General features: G+C 44.5%; 1 protein-coding gene across 1 annotated transcript in view; it reads right to left on the bottom strand.

The window, feature by feature from the left end:
• LOC149278706 (mitochondrial S-adenosylmethionine carrier protein-like) overlaps positions 1 to 10,611 on the bottom strand; it is a 40,941-nt gene extending 30,330 nt beyond the window's left edge. The window contains exons 1-5 of the mRNA XM_089501865.1: positions 10,579 to 10,611; positions 7,439 to 7,595; positions 7,209 to 7,318; positions 2,731 to 2,835; positions 1,770 to 1,817 (exon numbers count right to left, since the gene is read on the bottom strand). Coding sequence (XP_089357991.1) covers positions 1,770 to 1,817; positions 2,731 to 2,835; positions 7,209 to 7,318; positions 7,439 to 7,595; positions 10,579 to 10,611 — 453 coding nt within the window. The remainder of the gene's footprint in view (positions 1 to 1,769; positions 1,818 to 2,730; positions 2,836 to 7,208; positions 7,319 to 7,438; positions 7,596 to 10,578) is intronic.
• Positions 10,612 to 12,886: the final 2,275 nt, after the last annotated feature.

The following is a 12,886-nucleotide window of genomic DNA, read 5'->3' as shown; positions in this document are numbered from 1 at the left end:
GCGACTCACATGCCTGCTGGGACTGTGATGCATGAGTTAACCATTACTGTTTTTTTGCAATTATTATGATTAGGGCTGAAACAACGAATCGATAAAATCGATAATAATCGATAACGGAAATCGTTGTCGACGATTTCCGTTATCGATTAATCGAGTGATCGATTCGTTGTTGGAGCACTCGGCTCCTTTTACTTACCTCCGCGAGCGTTCCCCGCTTCCGCTACACGCTCTGCACTCTCCGCCTTCTTTTAGTTGCGTGTGGCTCCGTTCGCACAGAGCGATTCGCGGGGGTGGGGGTGGGGTTTCAGGGGATGCAGGGCAGAGTGGGGGTGGGGGGGCAGGGCAGAGTGGGGGTGGGGGGGCAGGCCAGGGTAGGAGACTGAGTGCAGGGCAGAGTGGGGGTGGGGATGCAGGGCAGGGTGTGAGTGTGGGGGCAGGGCAGGAGACTGGGTGCAGGGCAGAGTTGGAGACTGGGTGCAGGGCAGAGTGTGAGTGCAGGGCAGAGTGGGTGCAGGGTGTGAGTGTGGGGGCAGGGCTGGTGCAGGGCAGAGTTGGAGACTGGGTGCAGGGGCACAGTGCAAAGTGCTGGGTGCAAAGTGCCAGGGCTGGGTGCAAAGTGCCGGGTGCAAAGTGCCGGGTGCAAAGTGCCAGGGCTGGGTGCAAAGTTCTGGGTGCAAAGTGCCAGGGCTGGGTGCAAAGTGCTGGGGGCAAAGTGCTGAGTGCTGGGTGCAAAGTGCCAGGGCTGGGTGCAAAGTGCCGGGTGCAAAGTGCTGGGTGCAAAGTGCCAGGGGTGGGGCAAAGTGCTGGGTGCAAAGTGCTGGGTGCAAAGTGCTGGGTGCAAAGTGCCAGGGCTGGGGCAAAGTTTCTTGAACAGTAATAGTCCACCTCTTTTCAGAATGTTTGGGGTTATTTTGTTTCATAAATATTGTGTTTGGGTTCTTGTACTTTGAAAATATTGTTTTTTTATTACATCATAACAAAATAAGAATGTTAATGTAAATTTTAAGTTGTTTTTTAACATCCAGTTCATTAAATTATTTTAAATAAACAAAAAATTTGCATATTGTTTTTTTTAATCCGATTAATCGATTAATCGAAAAAATAATCGGCCAACTAATTGATTATTAAAATAATCGTTAGTTGCAGCCCTAATTATGATTATTATTATTATTATTATATACACAGCTTCCAATACAAAAAGGGAGAAAACTAAATAATATGACGCAGATGATCTTCACAAAACCAACGATTCACAATCAAACATTGTATTAACATTTTGTATATAAAAAAAAACCTGGTGAAAGATTTCTGGATGACTTTTTACCATAAATAAAGTAACCAATAACAAGAGGGAGCCGTATGGGGGGGTGATACCGGTCACTTAATCCTTCATCTATTATGCCATCAGAGCTAAAGGAGAGGCGCAAACAAGCTGATTTAATTACCCCCCCCATTAAGTAACCATAATGCAGGTCAGCGGGTGGAGCAAACAGCAACCTTTAATCTGACCTCACCTATGACATCATCATCACACAGTGGAAAAATGCTCAAACTTCCAACTACAGCCAAGACTTGAAAGTTTCAACGATATGAAAGGGCTGTCCCCAATTGATTTTAATTAATTAACTTAAAAAACTAAAACAATTGGATCACCAGGATCTCAAACTTCAATATGTTACTCATATTGAGGGAAAAAAGACCTCTCTACATGCAGATAAAACATCCACCTTGCGAATAGGTTTATAATGAGAATTAAGACATTGCGTTACCTCCCGTAGCACCGTGCTCTTATATCCGCGGTAAAGGCCCCGTATCCCCTGAAATAAAATAAAAAAACAGCAGTTATTACATGGCAGACAGCGTGAAACGTCTACGAAATAAGCCGACGAGGGAACCAATCAGAGCTAAGAGCAGGTTTTAGAAGCTCAGATGCCAAACTGGACTGAAGAATCGGCCGTACAGCTCGCCAAATGGTCCGGTCCTTTTGGTTTTGATCACAGTTATAAAACTACAGCCATAGTTCCCAACACTTGATGTTACACTGCCATTCAAAAGTTTGGGGTCCCTTAGAAATTCAATAAAATAACATGAGACGGATCAGAAATCCAGCGCAGACGGGGTTAATGTTGTAAATGACTATTGTAGCTGGAAATGGCTGATTTTTAATGGAATATGAATATGAAAAAGACAAGCAGCCCCATTTAAATGCCAAAAAAAGTATCCTGTAGGCGGCTATTTTGTATCTTGAGGATGGACAGCACAATGCAGCTGCTTTTTGGCAGTGTCCCCCAACTAATGATCGTTTGTGTTGTTTATACCCATAAAAGATCAATGGAAATTAGGTTAATGTCATTTATTATATAGTTATTTTCAATTTTTAAAAAAAAACGCACATTTGTGCCAATATTTCAATGATAACTCAACTTTATTAAAGGAAGAATAACAAAGTATTCCGACCTGGACTTTATAACGATCGGGTTCATCGGGCAGGCAGAAGAATAACAGAGCTTTGAAATGTCTGCTTCTTAAGCCCGGCTTAAAACAAATGTCACTCACTTCCACTTCACAAAGTCTCTGTCCCTGCAATTCTATACAAAAAGAAAGGGTTTTCCTCCGCACGCTGCGCAACGTCTGTGCTATTTCCAACATCTTGACAGATTTTGGGAAATGCCAAGCGGGGTTCATGTAAGGTGAGGTGCTCGAGAAAGTCGGGATCATATGGGACCTCACCTCTTGCCGTAGAGTCCAAGCCAACGTCTGATACGTGGAATAAGAAGGAGACACCTGTGTCCTCTGCTTCACAACCTCGGAGGGCACCCGAATTAGGCAAGCAACCTGTCGATAAACAACAATCACATAGTTATACGCATGATATTAACCATATGGGGGTCTTGAAGCAGGCTAGAGAGGGGACTATATTAAATTAACCCTGCATTTAAAGGAAGGACTTGGAGTTTACATCCCAATAGGGAGCCCCAAGCAAGACATCAATGAAGGATCATTTCTCTGCTGGTATGGCAACAATCCAACGGCTCAGTGCTCACAAATAAACAGCTCAGGTTTAGGAAAAACAATAAATGGGGAAAAAAAAATATGAAAAAAAATCGGAACGTCGTTCTGACCGAGTCTTTAGAATTAAACAGCAACCTAAACACGTTTTATTAAGCAGTTGAGTGCAGAGCGGGTGGAACGGCTTCTATGAAGACGTGCCGATTAGATGTGATTTGTACAGAATTCCCCTGAATTAATTCAACACGAACAAAGAAGAGATATGAAAGGAAAGTTTGCATTCCGCGGTCAGTGAATAAACAAAACAGTGCGGTCCGTTATGTTTAATCATCGCAGATCTTACAGCCTTCGGGGAGTTAAACAAGGTGATGATCAGTGGTGGGACGACTTATGAGATCCTGTCTACAGTGCTTTGGAGGGAGTCCATCGGTTGCATCTGATCCCCCCCCCCCCCCCCCCGAGGGCAGGGACAGCGTGCCTTGAATTTTCAGAGCTCCTATCCAAGAATAATTACCGAGAGCTGATACAATTAGGACAGGCTGTACAATCACTAACAGAAAAAACAAACTCGGACCTGGTGAAACCCGTTGTAGCTCCTCATTATACGTTATAATTGCATATTAATCCGTTGCCCCTTAAGAAAATGGAAAAAATTAATGTATAGCAGCTGGTTGCGCACTCTGTTGACCCGCGATCCAATGACTTCGTCAACGAGATATAATGGCCTTGCCGCGGGTATGACCCCGGCCTCGTCGTTCACGGTGCGGAGGTTCCATAACAGAAATGAAACGGCCTCCGTAGCAAGAATGTAACGAGACGGCGTCTGATCCGGAGTCCTTTTATTTATTTATTCATTTTTTATATATAAAAGGTAACGTTCGGCCGGCTTCTCGACTGGCGGGGGTCAAAAATTCCAAGTAACCCCGATGTGTCAAGAAAATAAGAAATTGTTGAAGTTCGGCATAAATATTTATAGAGCTTTATGCTTCGTGAAACTCGGCGTCTTCACTTTAGTGTGACTTTAAAAGAGTTCTTAGATAAAAAAAAAAAAGAAAGAAGCACTCGCGCAATCTATCTGACGAGAGGGGGTGCTAAGAACTCAGCAAGGCTTCTTGGACTTCCACGGAGCTGCAATTTCAGCCTGTGAAAGGGGTTTACAAAGTAATAGCTTCGTCTATATTCCAAAGATCTATTTTCCTACAGATTATCTTTGATCCCCCCCCCCCATTTGAATCAGGAGAACGTCTTTCACTGAGCAGGAACAAAACCTCAAAGTTCTATTCTGGAACCTAAACTGAGATAATGTCATCTGCGGGTCCCCTGACACACATATATATATATTTAAAGAAACGCTTTGCTCCGGCGGAAGAGATTGTGACATTTAAACATCAAAATGTTAAATATCGAGTTTTGGTTTTTAATCTTGATATTCAAAGTCTGTTATTTCTCATGTTTTGTTCTTAGGTGCCACCAGGGCATCAGCGACAAGAAATAAAAGGTCGTAACCAATGTTCCCTCTAATTTTTATTAGTTGCTTAGAAGTCTTACGTTTATTTTATTTTTATTTTTTTATGAAAGTATGTGCGCACTGAATGCTTGTGCTAATGTTAACCTGACATTGTTTCAAGATCACTTTGGAACAGCCGCTCTCCCAGGACTGATAACACGGCACTGCCATGTTTTAATATAATACAAATATAAATGCAATCTATGAAGTTATATATGTGTAAGGTGTTAGAGTGAGCATGTGTATGTATGTGTACGTGTATGTTATAACAGTGTGTATGTGTACGTATGTGTAAGGTGTTAGTGAGCAGGTGTGTGTATGTATGGTATGTATGTATGTGTAAGTGTAGAGCTGCCCTTGACCATCACGACAATCTTTATCCATTAAAGTCGGTTGTACCCAACTGGATTATCCATCCCTATTGGTTAATTTCTCCCCTTTGGTGGATGCTGATTGGCACTAGCAGCCTTAGAAAGGTGGGGCAAAAATAATGGGATTGAAAAACAAAACTTTAATAAACAGATGTATTGATTGTAAACGCGATCTGTATTGTGTTATCTGACGCAGAAAATCTCTATGGATCGATTCCGGCCTCAACCATGCGCAGCATGTATATAACTGGTTAAATACTGCCACCTAGTGGAAACACGTGAAACGCACACCTTCAGCCTTTATTATTAAAACCGGAGAAATTTACACTGAAATGTATAATCTGGCAGATTTTCTAGATTTTTTTTAAGGAATAAATCAGACAGTTTGGTATTTGTGACAAAAGTAGCAGATTTAGCATCTAATCAATTACCTGTACTTATTTTTCTCTCTTTTCTCCTCCCTCCACAATTGTGAAGGCTGCCTGAATTAATCACCAATTTACCAATTGGGAAGAGATAAAGGGAATGAATAACCATGCAGATCAGGAAGATAACAGACCTTTATAAATGTTATACAGATAAGATGGGTTTCATCTGATACATATATCTCTCTCTCTCATATATATATATTATATATATATATATATATATATATATATATATATATACACACACACACACACACACACATATATTTATATATACAGTATATATGCTCTTTTTAATCTGTAAACAATTACATAATCAAATGAAACTTAAAAAAAATGCAATTACAAAAATCCATACTCAATATATCTCCCTTGTAATTAACCTCTGTCCTCATCTCTTTGTACAGGGTCAATTTAACACATATGACTCAACTGCTCTACAAAGTTTGGGGTCACTCAGCTGTTTTCATGTAAAATAAGGAAAATTCTGGCTGTAACATAATTAGCAAAAGGGTTTCTAACGATCAATTAGCAATTGGAACACAGGAGTGATGGGAGGATCACAGGAGTGATGGGAGGATCACAGGAGTGATGGGAGGAACACAGGAGGGATGGGAGGAACACAGGAGTGATGGGAGGATCACAGGAGTGATGGGAGGATCACAGGAGTGATGGGAGGCACACAGGAGTGATGGGAGGCACACAGGAGTGATGGGAGGAACACAGGAGTGATGGGAGGAACACAGGAGTGATGGGAGGCACACAGGAGTGATGGGAGGCACACAGGAGTGATGGGAGGCACACAGGAGTGATGGGAGGCACACAGGAGTGATGGGAGGAACACAGGAGTGATGGGAGGAACACAGGAGTGATGGGAGGAACACAGGAGTGATGGGAGGAACACAGGAGTGATGGGAGGCACACAGGAGTGATGGGAGGAACACAGGAGTGATGGGAGGCACACACCAGTGATGGGAGGCACACAGGAGTGATGGGAGTGATAAAGGGCCTCTGTACGCCTATGAAGATATTCCATTAAAAATTATCTGTTTCCAGCTACAATCATTTACAACATTAACCCCGTCTGCGCTGGATTTCATGTTACTAAGTGGCCCCAAACTTTTGCACTGTAGTGTGCGTAAGTGCAGGAATCCAAAATATGTTGTTTTTTTTTATATAGTTCTTCGAACACACACAATGCGAATCTTAAAACGACCCGATTTTGCGTGCTTTGTGTCCATCGTACGCAACAATCAAATCGCCTCTCCTGCGGGGGCTTTTTAATATAAACACAATTTCATACCTCGCGGTCCCTGGCGGTACAGCTCTGTATTTTGAGCGCCAATTCTTATTTAATAACAGATTCAAACTTTTCCACCGCTATTTATTTTATGATGAAACTCAACACAATCGAAGCAAGGTCCGGGAGATTTACTACGGTAACCTAGCTTAATATAGACGACACAAATGAGCTCTCATATGGAATCTGATTTCATTGATTTTACTGTACACAACGTTGCCGACATAAAAAAAAGTTGTAATTACAGTTTTTATCGATAGGTCGTTAAAGTTTTAATCAAATTCGCACCCATAGGGATTGGTTATTATTTTATTGAGTTTTCTTCTAAGCTGTTGTGAATCTGCTTAACCTTCTGTATGCCGAAGGAGTGTAGCAGCTAAAGGGTTAAAGGGATAGGAAGCCCAAATATTGGTCATCCTTTTAATGATTCCATGAAATGTTAACTCTTTCTGATCTCTACTCCTCGCCTCCCCCGATAAGGGATTTTTTCCTCTAGTAGGTGATGCCCATCACACCTTTCACGAAGTAAAGGGGTCAGTTGGGAGTATCCACTCAAGGTATTTAATTTAAATCAACGTCCGAGGTTTACTCACCACTTCTCCCATAGAGGCAGCTGCCATGTGGGCTACGGGCGACCAATACGAAGACGGATCAGGGTGTAGGATACATTTCACAGTTTCGTAAGTGACAAAAAAAGCGGCGGCTGAAAGAAATGAATTGAAGATACTTTGTAATTATTGTGTAACTCAACAATGTTTTCACTGTATAGATTTTTATAGAGGCTCTCGTCATTCTCGTTAGAATGATTCTAGATTCTGCTCACCGTTGGGAAACGATCCAACGGCCGTGGATGGAACTCCTGCGTAGATACCTCGGAATCCTCCAGATCTGTAAAATCCAAGCGGGCTCTGCAGTCTTGTTTTGACCGTGTCCAGTGGAAATAAGATGAGGTCCACGCACATGCCCGCTGTGCCCCCCGCCTACAAAACAAAGTTTTAACATTATCAGTCATTTAAAAAAAATGTTTATATCTATTATCACCGGGGGTCTGCTTGTGATGGAATCATCCTATTTAGTTGGGTGGGAGGACTTTGGGAGAAGAAGACCTTCTGCAGAAGACCCAACAGTGTCAGAGAATTACAAGCATATCGAGTATTCGGAGAATTCATTTCCTGCCCTTTCGGTTTCCAATGAAATTCAAAGGGCTTTTTTCATTTGGAAACAAAATTCAACGTTACCACCACACTCTCTTACGTTCTCCCTACCTTCTCTGTCAACCACTTCTATGTCCCTGCCTCCATTTCTTCTCTTACCTTACCTTCTTTCTTCTTCTTGCTATCCGCTCCAGAAGCACTTCCGCAAAGGGGCGGAGTCTCCCAACACACCCTCTCCCTCGATGGGAGGATTGGGGGAGAGGCTATCCTGGTGGCTCCACACTTTTGCAGAGGAACTCCGAGAGGCCAGAATAACGAAGACAGTTTCGCAGAGAAAGAGGAGCATTTCTGCACGTTCTATATGGCTGCTTTATTCCGGCCTTTACGGAATACCTCCACAAAGAGGCGGAGCTACGGGGGCAGCTTCTCATCTGTTCCTCCAATCAGGGGAGAGGGTACACCTATAGGTGCCCTTTTGTGGAAGTGCTCCGGGAGGCCTGGTTAACCGAGCAGATAGCAGGAAGAAGACAGAAGGACAAGAAGAGGCAAAAGAAGCAAAGCTGCAGGAAAGGAGACAGGGGCAGGGAGGAGGTCGGCGAAGATAGGGAGACACAGAGCATGAGAGTGTGAATGAGAGAGAGCGTGAGTGGAAAAAATTGTGAATGAAACATTTGGAGCTCCCTGCTTCGTTCTCATTTGTTTCCTTGGGGCCCTTCCTCGTTTTCAGACATTTCTACAAATTAACGAAATTGGAAATCTGAATGCACAAGTAGCAACGTTTGCGACAGAATGATCATTCCACGAGGGACATCCGTGTAACATGGTCCAGGTTCTCGTGTCACTATTAGCACAATTATAACTTTGGAAAAGTATCAGAAAACTTGCTGCAGGAAAAAAAAGTAAGGGAATAATTAAAGAGAAGAAAAGAAGGGGGGGGAAAAAAGAGGAGGAAAGTGAAGCATAGTGATGGTTAACTTTGTCATTTTCATTTTAATGCGACCGTTGGCGGCGGGGGGGGGGGTCGCGCAATGCTTGGCCCCGATCGTAGTGACATTAATCAATAAGTTAATTACACTTTTAATCTGGCTGGTAGTTGCGCATGGATTGATTTTTTATCTACAAGATGTTCATTAGTATTCCTGCGGCGGTCACATCATACAGATGAAATCTCGCTTCATCATCAGATGTTACATGAAATACGGATCCCAGACCGAGGGAGGGAGGGCGCCCCGAGGAACGGAAAATTCTATTCCTACAATACTAGGATACGGCAGGGCAGGCCCTGAAAGGGACAGTATGACTTACAGCGAGTCAAACTTCAAGGGCTACTCCACTCACTCACAGTGAGTCTCGCCAACAGAGAACGCATATCGCATTCATAAAACTCTTTCCTTGAGGAGAAGCTGCAGCTCCAGAGCTGAAGACCCCCCCCGAGAAAAAGCCACGGACAGCGAGACCCCTTTCCAAGGTGACAGGCGATCTGTTAAGAGATTCCCGAAACACATAAATCGGACCCCGTCCGCGACAATAAGATTTCCGAAGCGGAACGTTTGTTTCTAGATTTTTGAGACGTTAAAAGTTTCATCCCACAGAAGCCAGCAGGTCTTCTCCTCGTTACAATGTAACGCGCGGCAATTCACTGGCACGGTCCGCGTGGTTGAGAGGCGACGGCGGACGCGAAACGCGGTGGCGGGAATCCATGACACGGATTTTCCAGCTCTTCGGCCAAGCGTGGGTTTAGCAGATTCTTGGCGTGAAGACGGCGTCACTCGGAAGAAACCTCTCACACGCGACAGGATCGCTGACGCTCGGAGCTTCGGCTGGAAAGCTTTCTGAATTTTCCATCCTAGTCTTGACTTTAACGGCTGGATGAATAACGCCGATCCTCGGAGCTTATGGGGGGGGGGGGGGTTGGATGTTATATGAGATCAGCGTGGAACAGGAAAGGGGGATAAAGAGAGCGATCGTTTACACCCAAAAGTCAAAGGGTTAGGAACAGGACTTTCCCCCCCCAAAAGAGCAAAAGAAAACTACAACTTTTGTAAAATACTCAAGTGTTAACCCCTCAAGAACCAAAGAGTTGTTTAACGGATATCATTTAAGTGTGAAAATATTCACCCTACAGAAAAAATAAAGAATGGTGGATCTGCCCATCGGTAGCTGTACATTTTTGCAATTATCTTACAGCCAGAAATTTCCTCGTTTCCAATGAAAACAGCGGAGTGACCCCAAACTTTTGGACAGCGGCGTGTGATTAATAAATATGCGATTTAGCGGCAGCTTTGAGAACAATCTGTTCCCTTGGCGGCAGCAGCAGCGGCGCAGGTTCTGTTTTATTCATGATCTCAGCACAGCAGTAACACGCCGCCGGCCTCGCTCCCGTTATAACTCCCACTAATCCGATCGCATCGGATGCAATCTGCACTTATTGCGTTTGCTCTACCGGTAAAAAAAAATGTTACGGAAATCTATAAAAAAGTGGGATTAACATCTGCCTACCCCATGCATGCTTAAATCCCGGCAATGTATTAAACTCTACCACCTCTGCTGGAAGGCTGTTACACTTATCTACCACCCTCTCAGAAACGTAATACCTGAGAGTACCATTATACAGGCACATTGAGTTATGTTGACCTAGAAAACATCTAGCACAATGTAAAATGTACTTGAAGGCAGGTTTCCCACCTGTCTGGGTCCTGTTTGAGCTCCCTCTATACCGTGTCTAGACACCATTATACTCCAGGAGGTTCTGCAGCAGCTGAGGCCTGCCCCCTGGGTACACACTAGCATGGCTCTGGATGCCACTCACCAGCAGGGATTTCAGGAAGTCCCTCCTGTCCATGATGCGGCCTCACAGACGCCGGGCACCGGCCGGACCCATGTGTACCGACACAGGGTGACCCCGACAGCGGGGCGAGCGGCCCTTTCCCTGCCTGCACAGACCGCGGGCCGAGCGGGCGGCGGGAAACCCAGGGAGAGACACTGCTCGGCCCTCTGAGCGGAAACCCCGCCCCCTCCGCGCCACGTGACGCGCAGCTGCCTAGAGCAGGGCAACAGAGCAGTGACAGCAACAGCGCAGAGACAGGCGGACACAGAGACACCAGAGACAGCACAGAGACAGCACAGAGACAGGCAGGCACGGAGACAACAACAGCACAGAGAGACAGTGGCAGGGCAGACACAGAGACGGCACAGAGAGACAGGCAGGCACAGAGTCACAGGGAGACCAGAGACAGGCCTGGTGGGCAGTTAAAGACAAGTGGCTTGTCTATCTCACATATGTGCTGGCATACAAATTTATACACGCTCTCACATTTACACAAACCTACACACTCACCTACACACATAGTCCCTCTCACACATTTACCCATTCACACATTCATGGTAACACACAAACACTTACACATACACATTCATACTAACACACACTTACACATACACTCCTACTCTTAACATACATACTGCCTCCCTCTCTGCCTTACCCTCTCACTCACGGCTTTCTTTCTGGCTGCTCGCACTCGGAGCGATCAGCTTTGTTTTACCGCGGCATGTGACCCCGATACATTCCTGCCTTCCTGGACCCTCTGTGGACCATTATCACCCGCTACAGTGCATGTACAGGAAGCATACTTAAGTACACTTCCTGTTTTTACTGGAGGCAGCCAGTGAGAGAAAAGAAAACGAGACAGAACTGTAAATCCAACTGTAAAATAGACTCCGATATGCATTTAAATATATGAGTGGATTATACCTTTATACCTTTTGGAATCTAACAGCTATAAAATGTTCTCAAAAATGATATTTATTACACCAAAATGCATGCTTACTATTTCTCTTAATTGTTTTTGCTCGTTGAAATAAAAGACTTCTCTGTCCCTTTAAATAATTTGCCGCCTGATTCTTCACATCGAACATAAAGTAGTGTTTTTGGCAGGAGAATTTGGAGGTCGAACGCGTCTGTGTAACCTTGGGCTTCAATGTATCAGACGTAAGATACATCGCGCCGATGCCTGTCACAGCTACGGACAAAAGGACGCGTGTAGGTGTTTGTGTTTGGGCGTGTGGACAGACGGACCCCCGGGAAATGAAGCTGTTACGAGGCCGAGCGGACGACAGAGAGACGACGCGGTGAAGGGAGATGTGGCTGGCGGCGTTTTGTTATTTTTTGCGTGACTTACCAGATCGAGCTTTGAAGTGATTTAACAGAAGCTTCCGCGCCGGCGTCTCCTTCGGTTCAGTCGGAAAGGATAAAGGGACAAGTTATAAAAAAATAAATGTGTATATAAATATATATATAGGGTATCTGAAAGATTGTAGACCTCATTTATGATGCAATGAAGGACCCAACATTGCGAAGGTTTGGATGCTGTTACGGTTGGGTCCGTTTCATAAGTTCCGTAGGATTTTTTCTGCTAAGATTCTGTAAAATACTGGTTAGAAGAAGCTGCCATGTTTGAGCCCCTTGGGCTCGGTTCTTGGACCAAGTCCCCGTTATAGTGAAGTAGAGGTGGACAAGCTGAGCCGAGTCCCACCTTGGAAGACCTAGTTCCTTCATGTCCAGAAGAACACTAGACAGTCCAAATAGGGGTTATTCCTCTCCAACCACCAAGCCCTCCCTGACCTCATGTTATACATTCCGTCACTCAAAATGTGTTTCTTCAGATGGGTTGTTGGTGACTCGACCAACCCCAACTCAACAGCACCCAACAAACTTGAAGAGCTACTTGTCTTCTTCTACCCAGCAGCTGTCGAGAACCTCATGCTTTTGATTGCAACTCGACGTAAGTATGGAGTTTACCAGACGTCACCTGTGTTCCGATGCTGCGCTTTCACTTTGGTGTCTTTAGTTATAGTTACAATATTAAACTCTCCATAGGTGGTAACTGGGGGTTCTAACTATTCACTAAAGGGAGATCTCCAGGAGAGCTTGTAGGATAGTTGTGTTTCAGCTCCTTGAAGGTCCAATCTCAAAGAGCTTCTGCTGTAGGAAGCGCTTGGCCGGCCCTGTACAATGCATATTCAAACCAGATAAACCTTTCTTTATCCTTGAAACTATACATTATACAGGGCCAGCTTAGACTTCTAGCTGGAGAAACCTGTCCGTGATGGCCCTTCAT

This window comes from Sceloporus occidentalis, unplaced genomic scaffold, assembly GCF_023333645.1.
Source record: "Sceloporus occidentalis isolate IW3139 unplaced genomic scaffold, rSceOcc1.0.p SCAF_183, whole genome shotgun sequence".
NCBI lineage: Eukaryota > Metazoa > Chordata > Lepidosauria > Squamata > Phrynosomatidae > Sceloporus > Sceloporus occidentalis.
The sequence above is the reverse complement of the archived record's forward strand: the minus strand, read 5'-3'. Positions and strand labels throughout refer to the sequence as shown.